Source organism: Thermobia domestica, chromosome 16, assembly GCF_964235325.1.
Source record: "Thermobia domestica chromosome 16, izTheDome1.hap1.1, whole genome shotgun sequence".
Classification (NCBI taxonomy): domain Eukaryota; kingdom Metazoa; phylum Arthropoda; class Insecta; order Zygentoma; family Lepismatidae; genus Thermobia; species Thermobia domestica.
The window spans coordinates 60,481,735-60,500,969 of NC_137469.1; the positions used below are offsets into that span (position 1 = coordinate 60,481,735).

The 19,235-nt window shown below is 36.6% G+C and overlaps 1 protein-coding gene across 2 annotated transcripts in view; it reads left to right on the forward strand.

The window, feature by feature from the left end:
• Window positions 1-19,235, forward strand: part of LOC145673078 (uncharacterized) — a 49,417-nt gene that overhangs the window by 12,411 nt on the left and 17,771 nt on the right. For both annotated transcript variants that reach the window (XM_081742429.1, XM_081742430.1), the window contains exons 3-6: window positions 1,007-3,549; window positions 10,452-10,668; window positions 15,489-15,631; window positions 17,823-18,054. In XM_081742429.1, the coding sequence (XP_081598555.1) occupies window positions 1,007-3,549; window positions 10,452-10,668; window positions 15,489-15,631; window positions 17,823-18,054 (3,135 nt within the window). The remainder of the gene's footprint in view (window positions 1-1,006; window positions 3,550-10,451; window positions 10,669-15,488; window positions 15,632-17,822; window positions 18,055-19,235) is intronic.

The following is a 19,235-nucleotide window of genomic DNA, read 5'->3' on the forward strand; positions in this document are numbered from 1 at the left end:
ACAAGACAGTGTAACCACCAATATATTTATCTTGTATAGTTTTAGGGTTACACTTTAGCCCACAGTCCGAATATTTATAATCTAGTTTACTACTTTACCAAAATCCACTTAAGCGCTCCATCTTGATATAACCTTTTATTATAATACGTAATGAATTAAACATTTACACCTTTTAAATATCATACATGTTGATTCTACAAGATGGATCTTCTGTTATATCTTATGTTTTGTCGTTTCTATGACGACCAATAACACATATCGTCAGATTACCATGTTAAAAAAAATATCAATAATAATATCAGAAAGAAATTATTTCTTTTTATATTTTCTTCTTCTAACTAGCTTGTGCGTATTTCAGAAGCACATATTGCCCGTAAATACAAGAGATAATGTTTAAGATTGCATGAAAAATACACGATATCGTTATAACAGAACTTCGTATAAATATATAAAACTGAATTCAGTATCTCAGCTTTTTTTTTTTTTTCGTAGGAAACGAAGAATTTTTTAATCCTGTTTCTAGTAATGATATTGAAAGGAATGAATATAGAATTTTGTTATTTTTTTGTGACCATTGTAGGAAGCTGCTCATTGTTGCCAAAGAGAGTCAAACTGTCTTACAGTCAGACTTAGCTTATAGTATTTAAAAAGTTGCAACATTTACGAAACAATTAATTCAAGAGTTTCCAAAGCGTTTCTATTCATTGTGTAATAGTTCTTCATAACTATTATCGAGAAGCTGTTGTTAGAAAACAATGCACGTTAAACTGGATACGATAACTCGTCCGTTCTCGTGTAGAAAATGATGAATGATTTTAATACTGTTCTCTATAAAGATACGTAAGGAAATGAATCAAGAGCCGTTCACAGTTCGGAAAGCTTGGTGAATTTAGAAAACAAATACTACGGAACTGTGAAAAATAAGTATAGTAATTATATGTTGTGTTCATTCATTAACTAATATTTCATGTAAGATAGTGAAAAGATTTTTTTTCTTTCTTTATAGGAAGATTGTTGTTACCAAGAAGTCATTAGATTCCGTGCGAAAAAATAAGAATATTTCACAAAGTCCAAAGTCGCTTTCCAGAAGAGGCAGCGGTCGGCGTCCCAGTATCCAAGAAATAAAATGGGAAGTAACGGACGTGAACAAGAGAAGCAAAAATGAAACTGTTGTTGGAAAGAGAAAACCGCAACAGAAAACTTTTCAAAAGACATCCCCGACGAAAGGAGGTAATCGTTCAACTGAAAGTAGGAAAAATGCGGCGATAGATGTTAAGCAAACGTCTCCGAAGGGTAGATCAAGGTCAGTCATTGAAGAAAAACCCAGTAAGATATCTCCGCGAAAGTCATATAGTGTATCTCCTAAAAGGCAGGCACGAGAAACTGGAAAAGAGTTACCTAATCGTAGTTCAAAGTCACCACCAAAGGTTGTTACTCGTACATTACCACCAAAAAGTGTCAATCGTGCATCACCACCAAAAAGTGTCAATCGTACATCACCACCAAAAAGTGTCACTCGTACATCACCACCAAAGAGTGTCACTCGTATATCCCCAAGCAAAACTACCCAGCAGCAATTACCTAAAAAACAACAGATACTACAGAGCTCGCTAGAACCGAAAAAGCAGAATAAGCCCCTTCAGTCAGTGAAAGAAGTAAGTAAAACCGTGTCTTCGATATCAGTACCACAGGAAGAACAGAGAGAGAACGTGCGTAGATCTTCCAGATTGTCGCCTCAGAAAAGTACTGAAGCAAATGATGTTCAAGATTCCCGTAAACATCGGAAGTCTCCCAAAGAGAGTACGCTGAAAGGCGACAGATCTCGTTTAGTGGAGAGCCAGGATGTGGAGGATAAAGAGAACAAACATGCGTCTGCTACAGTAGGGAAAACACGTAGTTCTAAGGATGTTTTACAAAACGAAGTTCCAAAGTCGCCAATAGAGCACAAAAAGAAAGGACAGTCTTCAGGGCGAACAGAGAGAAATTCAGAAAGTGAGAAGAATACTAGTAATACCGAAGTGCGCAAGGGAAGTAGAAAAAAGCTGCAGTCATTGAAAGATAAATGTAACGATCAACAAGAAGATACTGTCTTAGTTGACCCAGAGACATCGCTTGTTAGACCTCAGAAGCGGATAGAAACCCAACAAAGTGTAGAAGTTATATCACATTTAAATAGTGGCGAAAATAATACGGACGATTGTTGTAGGAAGGAAGGCTCGAAGAAAAGAAATAAAACGAAAGTTCATTCGAATGATATCTTTGATGTAATCGACTTAGAACCAGAACCTTCTGTTAGCAACATATTAACGAATAGTTCATCATCTAGGAAATCTAGTAGTGATATAGAGATCATGGACATTCAAATCATTGATAATGACAGACCAGTGAGTTCTGAAATACAGTGCACTTCGTCTAAAAGGAAACGGAAAAAATCTGAATCTGAATCATCTTTATCAACAGAGAAACAAACTTCACTTGTTACGGAGCCGTATCAAGACAGTAATGAAGGGTCATTTGGGAGTGTAGGGAATCCGTACGGTGCATTGTTTGAGGAAACTGCGTATGATAGATGGGAAAAGTCTCAAGGGAAGAAATTGCCTTGGGAAACTAGTGGAGAGATATCAGAAATTACAAGCGCTGTCGCTGAAAATAACAATCAACGTGAGGAAGTACCAGTACAAAAGAGAACAAAAGCTGGAAAGAAGGATAAAAATAGGAGGAACAGGAGACAAAACGCTAAAAGGAGTGAAGACAATATTGTTGCAGAAGAAGAAATGCTCGTGGAAGATAATCACGAATTCGTCATGGACAATACCACGTTAGAGGATGATGTAGCATTACCTGGAACATCTTCAACGGAAGAACCGTGTGAAATAATTGATTTATCAGGAAGTGAAAAGGGTTCTGATGATGTTGAAGTAGTCGAACCCAGTGCCGCGCAAAGGGAAGAGAAACAAGACTCAACTCTAGGAATACTGCAGTTGCGGAATTATATATCTACCATAAAATTTCATGAATTAAGCTTTGGAAAGGTTTTAGTTGTGTTAAAAAGTAACAGTTTCATTTATTTCAAGGGTAAACTTAAAATTACCCCCGTGTGGGGTAACCTGGATGTTCTGGGATATGTGATAAAACCTGATTGCCAAAGGACTTACACCGTATATTGTCCGAAAGGCTATAGTCTTTTATGCTTAAAGGTGAAGGGTGGCGAATTGGAGAGTGATCCCGAGCAAGCTAAAAGAACTTTGGTGTCAGAATCAATGTCCGTCGATCGCGCAGACAAAGTTGTATCCGAATTGAACAGTGCTGATGCTGCCTTCGTTGCGGAAAAGATAGAGAATACATTGAGTGAATTTGTGGGTAAACACGTTGCGCAGTACATTTTAAGTTACGAGAAGATACCAAAGTACACATATCCTTGGTTGAAGGTGGAAAAAGAATTGGATTGTAACATAATAGCACCTCATATGAAACATGCTCCACAACTTTTCTTAAAAGGACCTGAATGGGACGGTATAGCAGATGATTTAGTGGATTCATCTCAGTTTGGTAAGTTTGTTTATATATTTCTTGAATTATCAAATATTTAACTGTAGAATTGTCTCCTTATCATCAGGTGGTTACACAATCAGTTGCCAAGACGCTTCTTTCGTAAAGTTTTCTCTAATCTTGCAAGTCATACTGAGCTATTCTTACATTGATTGATAATTTTAATGAAAATCTTTACTCTTGGTGAGAATTTCGGGAAATACAGTCTTGAGAAAAGTATTCTGAGTCAAAAGACTCAAACCAATGGACGAGTGAAAAAAGTTAAATAACAATCATCTAATATACAATACAACATAATAATAACTCATCCGTGAATGTAGTGCAAATAATCGGTTGCCACGTCTAAGGTGGATGAGACATATCGCTTGCTAGGTGCATTAAGTTTACTGGCGAAACCTCTGTATATATATATATATATATATATATATATATATATATATATAAACTGGATCATAAGAGTAGTCATTAACAGCTAATAGGATTGGCACAAGGTAAAATCCACTGTTAAGTTTCTATTTCTGTGCAATTGAACTTTTCAGTTCCTCGTGTTTGTAATAATGCATGGTACGATGTTTTGTTTCACTATATACCGTAACAAAATATATTGCAGCACACGTTATTCCGAACATGAGGAACCGTGAAGCTGACAGTTATTGACGTTGAAAATATACACAGATTTGAAAATTCCTATTATTTTGTTCTTTATCTGTTAACTAGCCAAAACCTTATGACCATCCGCTACGATTTGAACGAAGTCGTTGAACTTATGTAAGAGTCAGGGGCTGTCCCAGATGGTGATCACATTCGATCAGTCAGTGTAGTACTTGCGCAGGGAATGGGGAAGGTCGACGGTATATCGGAGTTTGAACGAGCATCTTAGAAACAGCGCGACTTGTTGGGTGTTCGCAAAATGCCGTGATTAGTGTCCTCCATAGACGGGAAAAGGACGGTGAATCCAGCACCAAATGACCACATCTCATTAAAGATGTTCAATGACGAAGACTACCATGGTTGGTATAAAGGTTCGGGTGCAAACTGTGGTACACTTAACAGCAGACTTTAACAATGGACCAAGGAGAAGTGTGTCTGAACACGCCGTACACCGTTAGAAATGGGCCTCCGCAACCGACATGCCACAAATATATAATTATTAATTACGACTGGAATGGGCACGTGCCCATCATTCTTAAACCGCTGAGCAACACCACAACGTTATATGATCGAAAGAATCACGATAGTGCTTTCATTACATCAGAGTCCGAATCAGTCGTCTTCTAGAGGAACAGCTAGTCGAGACGTCCACCATAGGACGACGACGGGTCAATGGTGGCTCCTTTATGATCTAGGGAACCTTCATATGATCATTCTTGGGCCCAGTACTATGTGTGTGGAGGGCACCATGACGCGCCTAGCTATCGACAGGTCATTGCTGATCATGTACATCCATTCATATCGACCATGTTTCGAGCTAGCAATGGTATTTTTCAACAAGACAACTCTCTGGGTCTCAAGACCAATGTTGTGCTGCAATGGTCCAACGAGGACATGTGAATTGTAGTTACTGCAACGGCCCCAAAATTAACCCGATCTTAACCCAGTTGTTTTTAGGATGTCATAGAATGTCAGATCCGAACTTATCCCAGAATTTACAGGAATTACGTAACGTATGTGCAGTTGTGGTACACCACGCCTCTATTCACCTACCAAGGTTTCATTGTTTCCATGCCAAACCGCATTGGTGCTGCCCTGCGAGCCAAATAATGGACATACGAGGTATTAGCCAGATGTTCATAATGTTTAGACTGGCGAGTGTATATTCCAATGCATTTTGTAGAATCGAACAATATTAATACACTTTTCTCTATAGAATCATCATAAGGATGCTGATAAATTAAGTGTTTCAGAAGATAATGGAGATAATATATCCTCCGTCTCAATCGTCCTGTTGTGGCCCCGCGTAGCGTAGACGCTAACGCTCTCGCCTTCGGTGCGAGCGGTCCCGGGTTCGATTTCCGGTGGGGGCACTCGGTCGAAAAAGTGTGAAACGCTTTTTCAGGCCAGCCACCCTGAATAAAGTTTTCCTGGGTTTTCCTCATTCACACCAGGCAAATGCTGGGGTGGTACCAAACATAGGTCCCAGGCCGCTTCCTTCCGTCCCTTTCCCCGGATAGTGTGCTTACCGAGGGACGTCATCTCTCAAACGTGACGGGCTATATGGCCTTAGATGCCGAAAGCCCAGAAATCTAAATCCTAAATCAATCGTCCTGTTTTCCTTATTGCCGTCGTAGGTAGCAGTAGGTAGAGAAATTCGGCGAAACGTTTCTCATTACCTTAGTTTATCCAACATTTTTCTTCAGGCGTTTATGGAAGTTATCAAAAGGCGGGTAAAGACTGGTAGGTTTTTATAGCACAGATAGTACTTGAAATCCCTGAACCCATTCTTTTAGTGAGTACTATCACTATGAATTTGATGACAGTCAGATCAGCTTTTTTTTTTCATACTCACTAGTTAATGTGTGATAGGTTATAAAGAAACACGGAGATTTCTTCGAACATTTTCCCCCCGACGCCCATGTATTAGATGTACAGTGGCCGATTCTAGTTCTGTTGATTTCAAGTTTTTCCCTTAAATAACTTTCTAAACTCTTACTATTTCACCTCAACTCTTTAATATCCCTCTCATTTCATAACCTCTATACAGAAAATCTTAAAATATATCTACAAGGAGGCAGGATGATTTAGTTGTAGAGTGATCATCTCTGGTGTTAGAAATTTTTAGTTCGATTTCAGATGTGCATTTGTGGTGAACGTTTTTTTTTTTTTTTTTTTTTTCCTGTTTTCTCCACATTATTTCTTCCATGCTCATTAGTTTGTATTTTATAATTCATCTCCCGTAGCCTTAACCTCTTTAGTCCATAGGTGAACGGTTATTTGCACTTTTGCTTCTATTCTGAGGCTTGCATCGTACTGCTTTGTAATGTTTGTGTACCTTCCACCTGTGTTTATTTCAAGCGATAGCTTAAAAAAAAAAAAAAAGTGCTAGGAGTCTAAAGATTAAGAACATAATTGTTGAGCATTAAACTAAAGATAACATTTTATTTAATTTCACGTTACTATGTACCGTATTCATACTTCCATCTTTTATCAAAAATTACTTCTTCCTGTGTACTGTTTTTTAATTTTTCAATTTTCTCTTCCTGCGCACAAAGTTCTAGATTCAAATTTTTCTCTAATAGAATTGCTGCGTCATCTCTTTCTATTCCATCTGCCGTGTTGATTATAACACTAGTGTTCACATAATTCTTTTAATTAATTTTTTACGTAATTTATGAATTCCTCTTCGTTTATAAATTTTATCACGCAGCTTTTGACGAGTAAGCTTAAACTTCTTGACGGGATAATCCGTCCATATTTCCACTTTTACTATGACCGAAGATAATCGAATGAATGTCATAAGTTTTGAGGGAACAGAGATTTTTTTCTTGGTACATTTTAAAAAAATATTTCGATGCCTATATATATTCATCGAAAGCCTATATGGGTGATTCCACGAAAAAGGGAAATTTTCTGTCACGGGCATTTCTTCAAACTACTACTAGAAAGAATCACCTCATTTTTATTTTGTTTGGTAGTAACCTTCACAAAGTAGGTATGCCATGTATAACAGTTTGCAAATATAACACGAAACATACGTAAAAAAGTAATTATTACCCAATTTCTCAACACCGTGGGCTGTCACAGACTACAGTTGACTGATTTTAATCAATAAATTACAACTGAAGTCGCAAATCAAACATCATTTAATGGTAATTAAATGGAAGAGAACACTTCAATGTTTCGGTTTTGTGGAAAGTAAACCTTTATAACGATTATTTTCGAAAGCTTGACTATGCTTCGTTTCTGTCACCTCTATTTCGTCTCAACTCCATGGCAATAGAAAAAATTATCATTGCTCTCAACAGATAGCATGGTCGTCCACATTGGCAACACCCACAAGAAGACAAGGCAGATATGTTTGACTGAAGAACAGAAAAAGTTGTGTGCACGTGTTAAAAGCTATAGGAAAAATATTTTTGTGTGTGAAAAGCAGGTGCGTATATTAATTGATACTCAACACCGTGGTATTTATTACTGAATGTATTTGTATGGTATATACCTTCTTTCCCTTGAGGAACCTACGCCTTAACGTAGGAAATTCGTACACAATTACTCACATGTACTGGTTAAAAAGTGGGCCGGTAAAGATAAATTATATTCGATTTTCTCAACTCCATGGTTCTCAACTCCGTGCCCATCTGAAAACTAAGGAATCCACGGTGTTGAGACAAGTTCACGGAGTTGATAATCCTATAGTATTTGTTATGCTCATGCTCTTCCAAATATTTGTTCTTTCAATATATTGATAGAAATAAAGCTCGTTTATGGTCTAGTGACTAGTATACTCGCCTTTCGTGCGTGGTTCTGGGTTTGTTTCCCGGTGGAAGCCTAAAAATTAATGGTGTTTACTTCGTACAGTGAGGCAATTGAAAAACTCATTTGAGTAGAGATGTACTGAAACCTGATCGCGCAGACCATCGCAACGGTCGTAGGAGCCGACACGCTGACCACGTGTCATTCACACTCAAAGGCCGGCTGGTGGGTCCTAGCCCATTTAAGGAGTGTTTCGCGGAAGTTCATATTTGGGGCTGTAAGGTAGCCAGAGGTAAAACTTCAGACAAGTCAAGATGGATGGTATCTGTTTTTAACTTATTAACGTCTCAATCTTATGATCAGCTAATTGTTTTCTTTTCAGGGATTGTCGAAGAGTCTGAGGGCAATGTACGGACAGTCAATTTTATGACGCGGATCGGGAGGAATTTCTTCTGACCTACTAAACCTGACGTTTAAAAAGCGTTGGCAGTTGTCATTCTGTATAGAGTAGAACAGCCCTTCCCTGTTTCCTCAAGACATTTCCTTCATTGGAGTGGAAAATGAGGACTACTTAACAAAGAGCATCGAATTATCCAAAGAAAACAGAAATGATGAGTGCCTTACACTGTTATTTTGTGTGCATTATACAGGGCGTTTCAAAACAATACCGACAACGTTTGGGAGGTGATTCCTAACACCAACTGCACGGTGATTCCTAACACCAACGGTATTGCACTTTCGACGTGTTGACTTGATCACACAGAAAAAGACGGTTTGCATAAGCTCAGAAAACAAATGAAGCAGACAATAGACAGGTTTAGTGACTACTTCATATGTTTCGTAAGCTTATGGGAAAAGTTTGTCCTCTCCATATGATAGTCAACATATTGAAAGCGCAACAGTGGCGGATCCAGGATATGATCAAGGGAGGGGCTAAACCATAGTTTACCGCTTTATCCAGTGTAAAACAGAATTGAAGTCCATTTTATCCAGTGTATACCTCAGCGTCAAGGGGGGGGGGGGGCTATAGCCCCTATAGCTCCCCTTTGGATCCGCCCTTGTATATATATATATGTACTCAATTTTGGAACCTTCATTAGATATATTTTCATATGTTTGCAGTATTTTCTGGAGTATTTTTGTATAACAAATTAAGTGTCATCTAGTTTGTTAGAATTTTATCCAACATAAGGAGAATAATTCTAACTTACAAAAACTATTGGAAAATTATTTCAATTTTTATGTAAATTATAAGAATCACTTATAAACCAAAACTTATCACCCAGATGTATCACGTTTCTCAACTCCACAGCAATTTTCAACTCCGTGTTAACTAATCTCAACTCCGTGACCTATGGTCTCAACTCCGTGGGTGCTAAAAAGTTTACTTAGTAGTAGTAAGTGCATGTGATATTTTTATCGAAATAGGCGACCATCAACGGAACAAAAATTTTCCAAGTGAAAATTTCCCTTTTTCGTGGAATCACCCATATATATATATATTAAATTTTCAGAGAGAAACCACTGTTCAGAACCTCTATAACTGCAAAATTAAAAAACGTTCGATTCAGCTTTCTTGTGATGATCACTGTGTCTCAGGTTTTCAGTAACGGAAATGTGAAATTCCTATTTAGTGGTCATCATCATTGCTGTGCCAAGTTGGCTGACGATTTGGTTAAGTCTTTTGCTGGATTTGTTGTTGTTGTTAAGCCACGTTCAATACTTCGGCGATACTTGTATTTCGGTGGCCTAATCTAGTAAAAAATGCTTGGAGGTAGCTAATCATTTTGTATTGCCGGATTACGCTATTGTCGGATATTACGTAAGATTTGAAGAATTAAATACGAAAAATTTCTGGTAATAGATATCTAGGCGACTTGACGTTTAGCTTAAAATACTTCGTGGAGATGCCTGATCAATATATCTGTTTTATATTGTTTTACCCGTTGTTTTATATTACTTAGAACAACGATTATGATACAAAAGATAGAAACAAGAAAGGAATAAGATCCATTTGTAATATATATATTTTTTAATTTGGTATAAAATTTTATATTGCAAGACTGAATTCTAATCAAAGAATTTAATCTAAAGGTTTTAAACAAGTGAAATCATAGTCATGATGCAAAGAGTCTTGCTTCTTTCTTATGTGTGGAGTCCCTTGTGGATGACTAAATTGTAACATTCTCACTTTTGGTTCAACTCCTCGTGAGAGCTCATATGGTATGGACTTAACGTCAAATTCTAGATATACACTTCATGTAGTCTCTGTATTGAAAAGGAAATATAACTCCAAAGAGCAGTCTTTCATCAGAAAGATATACATATGTTAAAGCTGTCTCCTGCGTTCCTCTTTCAGATCTTAAATCTCATTCTTAAGTATTTTTGCAAAAGACCTTTTTAAAGAGAAGTAAAGATAGAGGTTTTTTGAACATTTTGCATTTGAAGGTTTACATTTTTCATTCTTACTATACTTAATACTTTGTTTGCAGGCAGAATGTGTACTGTTGTGTGTGGTGGGAAAGGAGTGGGTAAATCGACATTCCTAAGGTACCTGATCAACCGATATCTTCGCTTCTATGAAGAAATTATCTTCTTAGATTTTGATCCAGGTCAAGCAGAATTCACCATGCCTGGTTGCGTATCAGCCGTTTTAATTAATGAGCCTTTGTTAGGACCCAATTTTACTCATCTCAAGAAACCAGAAATGTAAGTATATTTGCAAATATACTGTCTACCTATCTGATGTTTTATTTAAGCTGTATCGTTGCATCACAGTTTGGTACATCAAATCGTAGAAGTGTGATGCTAACAAAATATTAGATAGCATAATGTAATATATCTACGATTATAATGTATTCAGCAAGAAATGTCTCCTCGGAAATCCGATATTGTACATTGTCTTTAAGTTCTTAGCAACATAAACCCACTGCGAACTACCCTGCTGAGCGTACAGTTAACAGCAAAGAGATCGTGTGCACTGAATTGATATTTTATCAATAGAGGCTTCACTTACCTCGAATTGCATTTTTCTTTTTTAAATCCAAAAACACCAAACTCCGTAGAGTTACGTTATTATCAAACATTCGTAAAATTTACCACTCAAAACATTTTATTTCTTCCAAAACGTACTATAATATAAATCTTCATTAAACTTAAGAATTTCTCAACAATTATATCTTCATTACATATTGAATAAAGGAAAAAATGGTTTTGCAGTACTGTAGAAATCTGCAAACCCTACAGTATGCAACCGTGTGGACTTTGTGGTGGATAAACACCGTACTCGTGGGTTTTCTCGGGGTTCTCCCGTTTCCTCCCACTTTCTTCATTCCACCATTTCATCTATTTCTTATCATCCTCGTCTCCTTTAGCCTAACCGGCATAACCGTGGGACGTAAAACTAAAAATTTCATTTCATTTCCTACAGTATGCAAAAGTGACAGTTACAAAATATTGGCAGAAGCACGGGCGTCTCTTGCGGGAAGGGACGAGGGGGACGCGTCCCCCCCTCCAATATTTTGAAGTACAAAATAATCAATATTTTTTTCTAATTTAATTTATTTACTAACGACAGAATAACATATAAATAATAATTATTACATTTATTTGGAATGCAATGTGCTGGCTGTGAAACTATTATAACAGAGTTTTTGATATAACAGGGGTTCGTGGGTGAGCAGAAAGTAACAAATGGCATCGAAGATGATAAACAGGTTGGGTTAGATAGTACCATTTAAATCACTTCTTTGATGTTCCCCCCAAATTTTACATGCCAAAGACGCCAGCGGACAGAAGTTTCACATCAGAACTGCATTTGTGCACAGGAAACATTAATGTCATTGTAATTGCAGTAGCAGTCATAACGGCTGTTCAATATTCAAAACCGTAAAACAGATATTATCACTAAATATTAGTGAAAATGAAGACAGCCGTGAAGTACAAACAGGAAAGCTGCAACTAAAACAATGAAATGGCCACCTGTAAAGTCGTGTGTTAAACAAATGAAGATATACCTCCGTCGTCACGTGGAGCGCATGTACGAAAATATGTAAAACGTAATGCAACCGTTGCCAGTTGTCAGATTTACGAATGTGTAGCGTTCCACTGTTAAACTAGATAACTTTACATAGCGAAAATGACGGACTTTTTCAGCAGCCGTTTTTCTGATTTTTAAAATAATTTATCTGTTTATTTTTCAGTGCAATGGAGAAAAAAAGTAGTGTTAGGTTTAAAATATGTAAATAATAGAAAACCGAGCTGGATCCGTTGGCATTTGCTTACAGTGTTGGAAAATGTCCATGTATGAAATTAACTTGGAGCTTTAAAAAAGAAAGAAAGAAAAAGTGATAGTTGAGCAAAAATTGCTCTTCTGGGAGAAAAAGTAATGGACTTACAGAATAAGTAGATAAAACGGTGACCAACAAATCTCTGTTAATCAGATTATTTGTTTTGAAAAGATTATTGTTACCAAAATGTAGCGAGAATTGTGAAAAAATTAAGGAAACGACTGGTACTAGTCTTATGAGTTTTGAAAAAGGCGATAAACTTTTGAATGTAGATGAAAGAAGTTTACCTGACTGATTCTGAAGTTTCGGTGAAAAATTTGTGATCACTTCTCTTATAGTTCAGACAGTGCAATTGTTGACTATCACGTCCCATTGCACTTCAAGATATGGCTTGCGTTTCAACGATTAAATGAAAGTGAAGTGTTAAAAACAAAAGTGTTGTACTGACTCGATTTTAGGGGAAGGAATGCTAAGGTGAAGGTAGAGAAGGGTTTTTGAATAGTATGAAGTGCTTTGATGGTTTGGGTTTAATTTTCAGCTAGGAGTGAAATTTATTCTTTCATTCTACTTTGGGCAAAATTCTGCTCAGGGATTCATCTAACTTTGTCAAAGAGATATTTAGGGTAAAGACGGCTGGAGTGTGATACTGACCGCATCTTTTTGTGACCTCTGTTTTCCAATATTAAAGTGTGGAGCTTTACTTTCTTTACTTTTGATATCAAGAGTGTCGATTGGCAAAAACAGGGTCGAAACCTCCTAAATTGAAGTTTCAGTTTGGAGACTTTGAAGATTCCAAATACCTAGGTTGGTATCTTTGCCATTAGAAATGACCGCTTTTGAGGGCCAGATGCACATTTGTCGCTGTCAAAATCTTTTTTTTAATCTGAACTGTAAACTTGTCACATCGGCAAATCCTTTATAGATATATTATTATCGTACACTCCTTTGTCGCGGAAGACCTGCGTTTGATTCATGATGGGAGTTCATGTGGTTCGGATCCCCCTTTAAATTGTAGGTCTAAGTTTTAAATAGCTAAACGGCACGTTAAACTTCAAATCAGCCAACCAAGTAAACACAGTTTTTATTATCCGTTTACTATAGCTTGGCGTTGTGTTTTGACACAAAACCTAGCTAGCGAATCTTAGCAGTCCTTCCCCTTCTTTCCCCTTAACGCGATGGTAACAGTGGCACTAACTCATCAACTTTAGCACTAGTAGGCTTTGGTATTTGCAAGTTTCATAAATTTCGAAACAAACAGTTTACTTCTAATGTGAATTTATTGGTACAGTTGTGCTAATAGTTAACTGTATCAGGTTGGTCTCTCTAAACTTTGCGTCGTGGAGAGAAATGCAGTCTTACAGGAGGATAGTATTCCGATTTTGAGAAGGTGGGGAAAATAGAACGAGGATGAGCAAGATGAGAAAAAGAAAGAAAGAGAATGAAAGAAACACTTCTACATTTATTTTATAACGAATTTAAACAGTCATAAAACGAGAAAAAGATATTGGAACCCATGATCACAATATTTGCGAAGGTGTTGACAACATAATATTCTGGCAGAATATATCTCCCGCCAATTCTGAAGTCTCAGCGTTCAGTCCAACTCTGGCTTTACAGAAGCTACCATCTAGACATTTACCTAGTGGGACTGAGGGAAAGACTGGCCCGAGCCGGTTCATGCCCATGCTCGATCTACCTATTTTAATGCCTTCCTTTTGTGTTGGACAGTGTCTGGTAAGGGTACCCAGACAGTGTGGGCAAATCTGTACTACTTAAAAATGTTTACATGTTAAAATTCGCTTTATACTGTGCTTTGAACACATAATTCAGTGTGTATTTTATTCTTCTTACAGCAGCATGCTTTATTTCCCAGTACTTTAAGTCTATGGTTGTTAGTCATAATTATTGCACCATAATTCTCCTTCTAAGCTCGTTCAGTTAGTATGAAATTCTAGACTTGGCAGTTTGCACCATTGCAAACCTTCACCAACAGGCAATATGTGGCGAGAATATTTCCACCCACACTCGCATCGAAATTCCCAGCCTCTGTTTACAATCAGTACAATAAGTTTCTGTCGCCTTGTTATGAAAACAACGCTGTCCAGCGAACATAACGGTCTTTGCTCTCTCTGTTTATTGTTTACAACACAAACTGCAACATCCCAATATTGCCAGTCGTACAAAGTTTTCACACACTTTCGAACAAGAATACTTGTACAAAATTGAGTGGGCATTATATGTAAGATTATATTGTATAATAACTAACTCGATTTGTCATAACGTTAATGTCTCAGTCATCTCAAAAGTAGCAATTTATGTAGTAATAGTAATTGTTCCATGACGGTGCAGAAGTAGGTACATTCCTGAATTAACCATTTAGGTTTGAGAAGCAAGCTTTTGACGCTCGCACTACAATTGTTGTTTGTAAACAATTATCCATCCCAGAGTGAACGGACAATAATCAGGCTCTATTTCGCTGTATTTGTAATTATTTTAATTTTCTCAAGTTGAATCAATGTCTGAAAGTAAATAAATTTCAAATATGTGAATAAAATACAATAAAATTTGTTCTTAAATTTTTGGAACATTTACATTTTTTTGAAACTTTTTAATCGTTTATAATTTAAAAAGCAAAACTTAAAACATGCAAAACTGAACAGTTTTTCACTTACTAAATCATCATCATAAATGTATAACAACAAATGGTTGTCCATTTGTCTTATCCAAAAATTTCAGTAGCAATGTATAAATTCAAAATCAGTGACCTCGAAATTCCCTGAAATACCACTTTTTCTTATATATTTTTCCATTTTAAGTCCGCCATTTTCTTTTCAAAAAAAAAAAAAAAAAAAAAAATCGAAATCATTGACCTCGGAAACATCCCATACCAATTTTGATTGAAATAAAATTAGTGTAAATATGTTTTTAAAGAAAAAAAAAACATCAAATTCCAAATCAGCAATATCATAAACCTTTTAAGTATAGAGTTTTAGAAAGATTAAATTATGTTTTCGAATTTTGACCACGTTTTCGGCAGTTGGGACTGTCCCAAATGGCTTACCCTTTATATCCGAGGCATTATGTTCCCAGCAATGTTGGAAGTTCGACAATTGACTTCATTTGATAAACGTGCATTTTTATTTGTGTAGTGAAGAGTCTATGCCCCTTCGACATTTTAACTATAGTATTATTGCAGACTAGCACTAATCTTGACTTATCTTTTACTCTTTATTTTTTTAGGATGGTCTACGTTGGCGAAGTTAACATAGCACAATGTCCGTCTCGTTATATTGAGTGCGCTCAGTACATAATCAATCACTGTAAATCGGATTCACGCCTTTCTCAACTTCCATGGTTTGTGAATACAATGGGCTTCTGTACAGGTGTGTGATTTTTTCCCCTCTTATGATAAGGAATAAACTTTTGTTAAAAGTACTAGAATTTTATTAAGAAGATAAGAAAAATTATAGTCTTAATATATACTTAAGGACAGCTAAATTTACGCATTTTTAATCAAACTATTAAAGAGATAAATAAAAGACTTACTACGTTGATGGTGTCTGTAGGTTTTCCTGTATGATTTCGACCATTAGCTTTGTCGCCTTATTCAGCAGGTTAAGTCGATAACATGAAGATCGAAACACTTTATAAACATATTTTGAACTTCTAGTGTAAGGGTTCTAAAATTGGAATAAGGTCTTTTGATAAAGTTGTTATTATGCTGGAAAAATGAAAAATGCTGCAATTTATTTACGACAGAACTGAAAGTTTAACAATTCTTCTGTTTGCGTTAACAATGTGACAGACTCTCTTAGACACTGCTTTTTTACTCTTGGTTTAACTTTTCAACTTTAAACTCCTGTTCAGAAATTAAATTATAACTATCGATTGATGTATACATTGCTCCTCTTTCGAGCATATTACACGTGGAAACAAACATTAAAGTTCCAGAGTAAATAATGATTTTGGGTCATATCTTATTAAACACTCTGTTTAGTACACAGTCTCATTGCTAAAGAATCTCCAACTTATGGGAAAAGCGTAAATTATACTGAAATTTCGGTATGAGACTAGAATTATACGGGTAGCCGTTGACTCGTTGCGTTAATTTTAAATGTGAAATAAATAATGCTAAAGAATAAACACTAAGTACGATCTTCGACCGTATTTGAAAAGTAGCTGTAAGAATAAAGTGGAGAGATGGACATATTTTGTAGTATATTACGACGAAAGTTTGAATGAAATATCACAAGAGGAACAAGTGGACGTTGGCTTGCGTTTTTTGGGATAATCAGTACATGAAAATCATTTATTTGACATCGGTATTTTAAGCCATGAAGACCTTTTAAATGGATTAAAAGCTGCACTACAGGGTTTAAGTATGAGAAAAAAAATTCAGATGTCCATGGATGATCAGCGTCAACTTAAAAGTGTCCAGGTTTTTCAAGAACACTTAAACTTTGAATCAGCTGATCAACAACTTCTTCTTGATATTGGTTCTTGTAAGCTTCATTTAGTTCATCGTGCCTTCAAAAATGCAATGAGATCAACGTAGTGGAATCTAATTAGTTTTTACGATCAATTAATAACCTGTTTAAAAATATCCCGTCTTACAGGACACGTTTTAATCAAACTAACATAAGGGGGCGCGGTGGCTCAGTGGTAGAGCGTTCACCTCCGGTGCTTGGGATCCCTGATTCGATCCCAGCTCGCGCCGTGTGGACTTTGTGGTGGACAAACACCGTGCTCGTGAGTTTTCCCGGGGTTCTTCCGTTTCCTCCCACTTTCTTCATTCCACATTTCACTCATCTCTCATCATCACCGTCTCCTTTAGCCTAACCGGCATAACCGTGGGACGTAAAACTTAAAGATTTCAAACTAACATGATAAAAATCCAATTTGACGTATGAGAACTACAGGGGGAAAAAAAATCATTTGAAATGACTTCTCCGTTTTCGCGTGATGCAATTACAAACAAAGCCCTTTTCATTTTTATATAATAGATTACAGTTAAACACTGCTACAACAAATTTGATTGAGCGCAAACAACATTCATTATACGCATGATTTCTAAACATTTTTTTCAATGGTATTCTGTTCTGGTGATGATCTTTTGATACGTATTTTAAGTCAATTCTGGAACTAGGCATGTACTAAAAGACACAATTGAATAAGTAATTATAAACACATTTAAATAATTATTTCAATCTCCAGGTTTTAAATAGGAGCGTCATTTCAGACTTCACTTGAGGGGGGTAAGAGCACCACCGACATAAGACGTTCATGTTTTGTACTAGTATATTAGTAGACAATCGATTAAAGTATATGTAATCGTCAAACTCTTGGGGGGATTGCCCCTCCTGTCCTCCTAAATGACGCCCCTGGTTTTGAAGTATGTTTTTTGAAGTGTTTACTTTATTTTTTGTTTCATTGTGGATTTTATCACAAAAAGGGGGAGGGGATTTTGGAGCTGTGGAAAATTCCAACAACTTTGGTAATAAATGATTTAATGAGAAATAATAAAATAGTAAGAATAAATGGATAGCTTTCTAGCAAGGTGTATTTTCATTTCAGGTATGGGTGTAGATTTGACGGTTGACGTGATCCGTATGGTAAATCCCACACATTTAATTCAGATCAACAGCCGATCGAAAAAGAATAATTTCCCCATGGAGTTGTCAGTATTTAGTGTATGGTTTCATAACGGCAGCTGGAGTTCAACATCTGGTCCGCACGAGGAACTTAACTATGTATTCCATAGTATAGACTCAAAAGCAGAGTCAGGAAAACATCCTAATAATGCCTGGTAAGAAAACTGGAAGATCGTAATTTATTAGTTTTTTTTTCCTGTCAGTATTTTAGAATGATCCCTAGTGGGACACAATTTTTTGTAATTTAGGTTACATAAACTGGGGATCTAGTTAATTAATAATAACGATAAAGGATGGGTCATGATAAGGGCCATTTTCTGCGTAGCAATGGATTGTAAATAAGTTTATACCTATAATCTTCACAATATTCTGCGTCAAACATTGTTTAGATTATGTTGAAATCATTTCCGGTTGTCCCTGTATAGCGTCCGGAAGTTACCCCTCACTCCAATCTTCGAAAAGTTGTGGTTAGTACGTAATCAACGGATTCGCGTGGAAAGCGCCAACATGACGGAAAAATTCGTAATAATATTTTGTTCCGCTGATAAAACGACATAAAATAGCTAAATAGCAAGACCACAGATGTATTTATTACACTATGAGAGCAATTTGTTAAGGAAAAAGTGTGTTCGGTGAACCTCTATTTCGCCATTACTATTCGTTTTCGGAGTTGTAGTAACAATAGAACGGACACTCGGAACAATACCAAAAATGTGCTAAATAGTAGTTTGATATCCCTACTTGAACATACTACAAAATCAGTTTGTTCTGGAAATCCGCTATGTATAAAAATAAAACTTTACACTTTAAGTCGCATGTATGATATGAATCCACAGGAAAGCAATAACAAAATTAATTGTGCAAAGAATAAACTATTAAAGGAAAATATGTGAAGACATCGGGATTAAATATCGTCCTGAAGAATGTTTAATCGTCTTCTGCATCGTCAGTCCAATCATCATCCACCTTACTCTGGGCATCGTCGGCGTATTCCTCATACGATGCAGGTGCATGGAATGTAGTTGGGTCGTGCCTGCGAAACTCAAAAGTATCACAAAACCGAAGCTACATGAGCACAGTTAGCCCTGGCACCGGTCTTGCACTGGCAATACCATCCCAGGATATCAGCAACGAGTGTAGATGCAGGAACCCATACGGCGATACTGGATTTTAACATGACCATCATCTTGCTGATTAAGAAAAATTCATAGGCGCCTACAGTGTTCACATGCTCCCCAGTATAGCTTTTTGCTTCTTAAGAGCTGGTATACGCCGAGAGTTAGTTCACGCAGCATCTCTTAGGATAATACAGGAAGGTTCGGAAGATTTGCCGTAT